The sequence below is a fragment of the Lupinus angustifolius genome, chromosome LG16 (genome assembly GCF_001865875.1).
Source record: "Lupinus angustifolius cultivar Tanjil chromosome LG16, LupAngTanjil_v1.0, whole genome shotgun sequence".
In the NCBI taxonomy this organism is placed as follows: domain Eukaryota; kingdom Viridiplantae; phylum Streptophyta; class Magnoliopsida; order Fabales; family Fabaceae; genus Lupinus; species Lupinus angustifolius.
Window position 1 is genome coordinate 6,047,022 of NC_032024.1, and position 8,251 is coordinate 6,055,272.

The window sequence follows — 8,251 nt, forward strand, 5'->3', positions numbered from 1 at the left end:
ATATATATATATATATATATGACAATTGATACCCGGACTCACAATACCTTGCAACAAGTCAGGTCTGTATATTTGGACTTGTAAGTAGTTGGACTGAAGATTTTGAAATCCGCTAAACTCTGAGTAATGAAACACCCAAGCTCGAAAATCGTAAGGTCCAAAAAATACAGACACAAATCCAACCAATTGAAGTATTACCAAAGGATGCTGCGAGTTCTGGGACCCATTGTCGTGGGAGGACACTAATTGGTTGGTTTACTGGAAGATAATTTATATTGCATTCACAATTTGGGATTGTAATATCTTATGACATCATGGTGCTACATGATCCATTCTCTAAAACACCATTATCATCATTAAAAAACATTTAGAAGTGAATGTCATCAACATTATGGCCAAAACTGAATAATGTAATTTATTATACAATAAGATAGTGATTTACATATCAAAAGCTACATGTACCCAAAAAAAACATATAAAGAGCTACAAATTCTTACAAGAAAAGGGTAAGGTCCTTTCCTTGCATGATAAACCAATGAAGGCTCTTGTCTCTCTATTTGATTGCCTGTTTAGCACAGAACCCATTTAGGGTAAGATCATCCATCCTACGAACAATTGGAAAAGAATATTGGATGACAAGTCTTTCACATGCTGAGCTTCTGATTCGATCTTGGTTCAACCAAAGAAAATTATCAGATTTTAATCAGATTGCTGTAGAGATTGAGTAAATGGTCAGTTAGCATATCTAAGATTTCATCATCTTGATGAGAAATGCAGCCTCTAATGCAGACTCCATGGACTGTAGATAAAGATTTTCCTCCACTATATCGGTGATCAAATTCAGCAATGTTGGTCGTGTTGGGTCATAAATGGAAAGATCACGAACTCGTGCGACCCATTTTGCCGCTTCCCATACCCCAAATCTGAGTTATGAAAAACAAAAAAAATCAAAACAAAGCTTTATTAGTACAGTATAAAGAAAATTAATGCACATAGTCATGCACAAAACTTAGTAGCTATTTGATGGACTCAAACCCCACATATACAAAAGCTTACAATGCGAACCAATTCCTAAACTAACCCAGCTAAGGAATCTTAAACAAGAATAACTAAAGATGATTTACCGCGTAGTGAAAGATGATGTCACTAATACAGCTGGATAAAGAACATCCTTTTGAATATTGTCATATGGAGAATATTCTCGAATTGCAAGAAAATCATCAAGGTCCCCAGGGTAGCCAAACTCTTCATAATCAACAGCTTGAAGTGGTAAGATCGGATGCAGAAGAGTATTCGTTGCATCTAAAAAAGGAACCTACAGCATAAACAAAACAAAGGAGGAATTATGAGCACTTGAGATGACACATTAAAAGTGACGGCCACAACTGCATCACCTCACAATTATGGTGTGACACCGAATCACAATAATGGGACCGCATTTAGGCTGAATCGGACCGCGTCGAATTCAAAAACAATTTTTTATCACAAAAAAATTCACACCACAATGGTCGCAATCACAATAAGCAAAAAAGGTAAAGAAATGGTTAGCAACCTTCAACACTGCAGCACGAAATAAATCTGGACAACGATTAATGGCTGAAGCAACCAAAAGTCCTCCGGCACTGTATCCCCAACCAGCCAGCTTATCTTCATTTACTATACCTCTTTCAATGAGGAACTTGGCACACGAGATATAATCATTGATTGAATTATGTTTCTTTGTACCTCTTCCATCGTGATGCCACTTCTTACCATGACCACCCCCACCTCTGAAACAGACCATCCAAACTTTAGGTTAGAGATTAGATACAGGAAAAATATAAAATAATTTGGACTATTCTCAGTCATAGACAAATACGCAACTACATCATAAATATAACAGTAGATGAATATGCATTGACTACATGGCAACCAAATAATTTGAAGCCTACCTAACATCAGCATAGGCAACAACCCAACCACGATCCAGGAGGCTTTTTAATTCACTGCGCCACCGTTTGTCGAGCAACTCACCATAAGCTCCATGTCCATGCAATATCCCAGGTTTTTTATCCTCTGGTTTATTGTAACGTGAAAAAACAATTGTCAAAGGGATTAAAACCCCGTCTGATGAAGGGACATCATATTGTTCACAGGCATAAAACTCAGACAGATCATTCCATAACTGCTCATCTTCCAAATTGGCATTTACAGGACTGGAGCATTTTGAATTTGAGGAGTCCATGCTATTACTTGCAGAATTTGTACCATAAAGTACTCGTGTTCTCTCAAGAAGCAAATTTTGCTGTTGAATGATATTCCACCTACCAGTTGCCAGGTCATAATCAACCACAGCATCAGGCATCTGCAAGAAACTTATGGTGAACATATCGGAATTTGGTGATGGGATCTTTCTTCCAAGTTGAACTGAACAAAAAATGACCTCCAGACCAGTTGTGACAAGAGTACAGTAATATGCACACTAAAACTTGATATAAAGAAGGAAACACCAAATAAAGAGTACAGTAATATGCAGAGAAGACTTGGAAAGCCAAAATTAATGATGCCAGGCATACTGGCAAAATACATCATGAAGTATTTTTCGGAAGCTCAAATTGTTCTAGAACTGAAGATAAAGAACGTCATCTCTATATTTACGTATTCACTGGAGTTCTATTTTCAATTCCATTTTCCAACACCGATGTAGAGCTAAATCAATAATACAATAAAAATTATTTCAAAAAACCATCTCAATTTCCTCAGGTCCATGTTTATGGGGCTGGTGAATGGTAATTACAGTTTGTATGAGATGAAGGTAAACAGGTGTTCACAGAAACATGAAGAAAAACCATCTTCAGAATAACTGGGGAAAAATGAAGCAATCATAATAACATACCACAGGTGATGATATTATAAAGCGCATGACCGATGAGTAGAAGTCATAATTTGGTCCAGGCGAAATTTGACAAACATGTTTTGGAAGAGACAAGAACTGTGTGTCCAGATTCCTCACTTTAACTGCTCCCTGTCACAAAAAATAAGGTGGACTAGAGGAATAATTCAATAAGATGGTATAATCATTATCATGATTACATTAAGAGTTTATCAGTAATAGCATGATAAAGCAAATTTACTAACTTTACCTTCGCAGAGGACAATGGCAGTCCAACAGAACAAAGTCTAAGATTTTGACCTTCCCTCACAATGAGTGCTAAGTATTTATCACTAAAATCAACATCTTGAACAATAAAATCTTGGTCATCAACAAATACCTCCTGCAGTTTGAGTTAGAATATAACATCATTAACATGTAAGGTAAACCTGACTGTCACAGGCAAGTAAATTGTGAAGAGAAAAAACAAGTAACTGCAGTAATAACAAATCTCACTGTCCCATATAAACCATGTTCTGATTATAAGGTAAAAAAGTAATAAAATTTAACAAGCCAACAATTAGGGAGGGAGTGTTGTTACAAACTACCTCCCATTTTCTTGGATTTGAAGGATTGTCAACTCGTCTACAAAGAAGATAATGATAATCCACTGATTGCCCACCTTTGGGAGCATCTGTGAATAAATAAAGGTAACCATGGTGATGCTCAATTATGCAGTGGGCTTGAGCATCACACTCCCAAACTAGTTTCAGCCCAGACAATGGATCAGCTGCATTTATTAGGAAGACCTAAAAAATGGTTACCATTATTATACAATATGAAGGATCATAACTTGACAAGAGTTTAGCAGCTTAGATCTTTTACTTTTGAAGATGTGGTAGAGAACGAATTTACAGTCACAAAGCGGAAGTCTTTTGTGTGTCTTATATTAATGTAAACATTTTCATCTGATTCTTCCAAAAGCAAAACATCTTCATCAGTTGATCCAATCAGACTGTAGTAGATCCTGCAGTATTAAGTGGGAGGTGACATTTAAGACTACATTCCTATCAATGCTAACAATCATAAGCGAATAATAAAACTAAGTGGCTCTAAGGTGCCCTTAAAAGGTAAAACGATAAAATCCAGTGTTTTATTTTACCCACCGGTAAGGACGCTTTTTCTGATCTGTTACAACATAAAGCAATGCCTGCCCATCTTTGGCCCATGCCAAGTTTGAAACCCTGTCTGCCTGAGGTTTACTACACAGTGAACCAGAATTCAAATTTCTCACGGATAACTTGAAGTAGTCAGTGTCTTTATCATACATGGTGTATGCAAGAAACAGATGGTTCGGCGAAACCTCGGACAGCTCTTCATAAGCAAATTCTTAACATCACTGAACAACTCCATTTACTTGCAAAGGAACCATAGCTTCTCTTTCTTCTCCGTAAGTAGCATCAAACATCTATTTCTCATTTTGGCATCAATACAAGTAGGAGAGCACAATCACAGATATTCCTATGAAACACTGACAATTTTATTCTAATTTTAGAACATTGTGCTTCTAGGTAAATTTTATAATTTATATGGTGTATCTTACCCAAACCATATAATGTTTAGAATGAGCAATATCTGTGTGTCAGTTTGTAGGGGTTCCCATGTCTATATTACAGTTACACTTCCTGTGAATTAATGATATTAGCATTACCTCCAAATCTCTCTGCTTCTTGATTATAGTCAACCAGCTTCTGCTCAATTCTCTTCCCTGTGGTAAAATCGAATCCAGCAGAAGGATGTTTATGCGATATGAACTCATCATTCAAGCTCGCCAATCTTCTGCACAGCACCGGGTACTGTTTTCCTTCTTCAGCACGTCGGTAATACAACCTACAATGACCAACCACACTGTGAACACAAGCTAACAAGTTTGCAAAAAATGTACTTGGTAATGATTCTTGCACAAAAAACTTTACATTGTTAAGATGTCTTAGTTATTGGTTAATGAGGTGAGTAAATGGAAAATGATTCTTACAAACCATTTTGCTTCAACTGGTTTTATAATGCTTAAAAATGTTCAAAATTCTGGTGAATGTGCATGAGCTAGTAGCTAGCTAACCAAACAATACACTTAAACCAAAATTTTGTAAATTAGACATAGAAAATGTACACAAATCCTGATGTGTTAATATCAATCTAGTGTCTGAATAGGCTCTATTGACTACAGACCTGTTCTCAAAAGACTGTTGACCTTTATCCTAGGAGGCAGGGATACAAACAGGGGAATATGGCAAATTTTAAAAACTATTGGATATGAAATGGCTATGGTTAAAATCAGAATAAAATTGACACAAAATAAAAAAAATCTTAAATTTAAAGACAGAAATGATGTTTTGAAAGTAAGCATGAGTTATTATAAATATAATAAAATGTAAATATTCATCATTTTTGTTATAGTAATTTGATTCCTTTAGGTATTAAAATTCAAAAAACAAATGTAAAAAATTGTGAAATACAGGTATGGAATACATGAAAATGTCCATGAAGTATCCAATTTTGGGACTAAGGAAACCATTTTGAAATATTCTCGCTTCATATTGTCAAGATCTGAAAACTCTAACCAATCTAAATATACTGTTAAGGAAAATATATTTTCAATTTGCAAATATAAAAGCTAAAACATTCTTAAACAAGAAACATACACATTCTCTATCTACCCTTAATTTCTGAAACAAGTGCCAGGAAAATACAAGAATTTTTATGTGTAAATATCAGTTTTGGTTTGTTAATCAATATTTGAGATCAATAACCAATGCATTCTTTGGGATGACTATATCAACCTCCCTTTTTCATGTTTGAGTTAATTAAACTAAGAACTGCACTTATTTCAAATACTACATTTACCTCCCTTTCTGGGAGGCAGGGTAATTTGAATATCACCTTCAATGGAGATAAGTGTAATGGTAACATAAACACAATAAAGATTAATGTATAGGAGTGTTTTAGGTAACACCATCAAGTACCTTATAAGTCGGTTAACTAGCCTATTTGACTATATCAGTTGGCTTATCAGCTTTCAACTTTCACCTCCTATCTTATAAGTTCCGAGATAGCTATACGCTTCCAATTAGCTAGCTGTGCCAAAACAGAGCCTCAGTGTTTCAGTAAGACCGTGAGATAACTTATAAGCTACTCACCTAATCTATTTGAACAAAAGTAAGCTATGTTGTGTTGTTTGACAAAAAGGCTTATTTCAATAAGCTACAACTTCAAAAGCGACTTGAAATAGCTTATGGCTTACAAGCTATGACCTTAATTCATTTTAAACTTATTGACTTATCAGATAATCCTACAAATAGTTCTGTGAATTAGTTAATCACATTGAAACACAATTCTCTCGTTTTGGTAGAGAACGGCAAATTGGTTCTCTCGTACCAATTCGTGGTTCTTTTGCGAACTGGTTCCCTTTAAGGAACGAACCAGATTTTTAAGTAAAAGAAAAAGAAGAATAATTGGTAATGTACACTCACTTACATGAATGAGTTACAACAAACAAGAACTAATTTTATCCTTGGGTATTTCTTCTATTGTGAAACAAAAGTTGATTCAAACTTACAAGAAGTCAAACCAGAAATGACTGTACATGGAACTATAGGAACTCTACTGAATATACCCTAGCATACCAGTGTTTGACAGGGTAACGTGTGTATCAGCTGATTGTGCTAAATGTAACTAAGCTAACCCGAAAAGAAACAAAGAGGATGAAGGTAAATTACCAAGGGCCCCAGCGAATGGGAGGAGTGGAAAGGTCGAAGGCCATTCGGGAAGCCATTTCGGAATGGAGCTTATCCTGCAAGCGTTCAGTGTCCAACATGACAGCCTCTGTGTACTTCTCCTCTTGCTCCATGTACACGTCCATGTGCCGCATAGCCACCTTGTCGCTTAGGTTCGACATCCAGCTATATTGATCCTCCCATGTCACCCCGTGGAAGCTGAACTTCTGTGGTTTTTTTGGAGGTTTTGGAGGGGTTGCAGGTGACGGTGTCGGTGCTGCCTTCGCCGCCTTGTAGTACCGCAGGAGGAGATGGTTGCGGCGGGTGTTGGCGGCGGAGAAACGGAACAGATGGCGCATGGTTTGTTTGTAGGTGGTGTTTCAGCGTGGGGACGGAGGAAGGGAAGGGTTTTTGCTAAGAAATATAAATTGAATAGGTGTAAAGCCGTGGCAACTGGCGAGCGCCCCCAACTATGATTTTTGTTTTTCTTCCTTTTTAAAATTAGGCACTACACCCACACAAATCCACAATAGAGGTACCCATATTTGTTTTTTTCACCACTTTCTCCAAGGAAAAAAAGACTGAGAAAGATGAATGGAGAATTATTTCTTTTCATAATTTTTTTTGCATATATCAATTTAAAAAATGACCCAAAAATATTAAATGTTACTCAAACTAATTCATTTTAGCATTTTCTATACCAGGTGAAGAAAATTATTTTGATCCATATATTATAATATTGGATACAAATTTGAATTTCTACTTTTTCATAAATTAAATTTGCACGGATGAAAATATTTATAAAGAGTAAGTGACTATTAGAGTAAATACATAGTTTCATCCTTATAAATTTTGTGAGTGCCATTTTGATAGTAAAAATCCAAAATTAAACTACATGATTACAAATGAGTGAAAATAATTCATTTTAAGAATTATAAAAATACTAAAAAACTAATTTGACTCATTTAATATTTTGTGAAACCGTTTTCACAAACCAAATATGTACACACAACATTTTAAGGGATGGTTTCCCTTTGTTTTACTCACACCAAATATGAGTAGAACAATTTGGTTCAATTTTTGATAGAATTATGAAATTGAACATAAAAATATTATTTAATTCAGTCCAGTTAATGTTGAATTTATATGTAAGAACAGAATTAACCATTAAGTCATTAACAATTCGGTTCCACACTTTTCTCCTATCTTTTAGAAATTTTTCAGCAGTTCAAAGTTCAAACTATATTCTATAAGAATTTGTCCATTTTAATTAGAATTCATATGGATAGAGTTGTTAATCTTTACCTTCCATAATTCTGCCTTACCATAACATTGCACCACCTGTACTTTTTCTTTGTTATTTTATGCAATAGATGCTTTACAAATTGCGATTTGCAAATAGTTCTAAAAGTTAAAATAAATAAAAAGGTTAGCTTTTAGTCTCTAGATTTAATACATGTTTGAGATAGATTAAATTTAAACTTATTTTTAAAAAAATAAGCTGAGAATATAAACCATATAAACTGTTTGGTAACCTAATTATGAACTCAACTTCTTTTTGAAAAAATAAGCCAAAAGTATAAACTCCAAAATTATGGGTTGGTTTATTTTTGTTAGCTTATTTTTT

The 8,251-nt window shown here is 34.9% G+C and overlaps 1 protein-coding gene across 1 annotated transcript; it reads right to left on the reverse strand.

The window, feature by feature from the left end:
- LOC109330366 (protease 2) lies at positions 472-7,145 on the reverse strand. The gene is made up of 11 exons (XM_019564541.1): positions 6,628-7,145; positions 4,561-4,741; positions 4,018-4,238; positions 3,737-3,878; positions 3,460-3,660; positions 3,123-3,254; positions 2,876-3,004; positions 1,932-2,344; positions 1,553-1,769; positions 1,125-1,315; positions 472-923 (listed from the first exon to the last, which is right to left on the reverse strand). Exons 1-11 carry the CDS (start codon positions 6,981-6,983, stop codon positions 746-748), a joined length of 2,361 nt encoding a protein of 786 aa, XP_019420086.1. The 5' UTR covers positions 6,984-7,145; the 3' UTR covers positions 472-745.

Coding starts and splice junctions, on each gene's coding strand:
- LOC109330366 (XM_019564541.1), bottom strand. CDS start 6,983: ATGCGCCATCTGTTCCGTTTCTCCGCCGCCAACACCCGCCGCAACCAT. Junction 3,005..3,122: donor TGCCATTGTCCTCTGCGAAG/GTAAAGTTAGTA, acceptor TTTTTGTGACAG/GGAGCAGTTAAAGTGAGGAA. Junction 924..1,124: donor ACATCATCTTTCACTACGCG/GTAAATCATCTT, acceptor TTCATAACTCAG/ATTTGGGGTATGGGAAGCGG.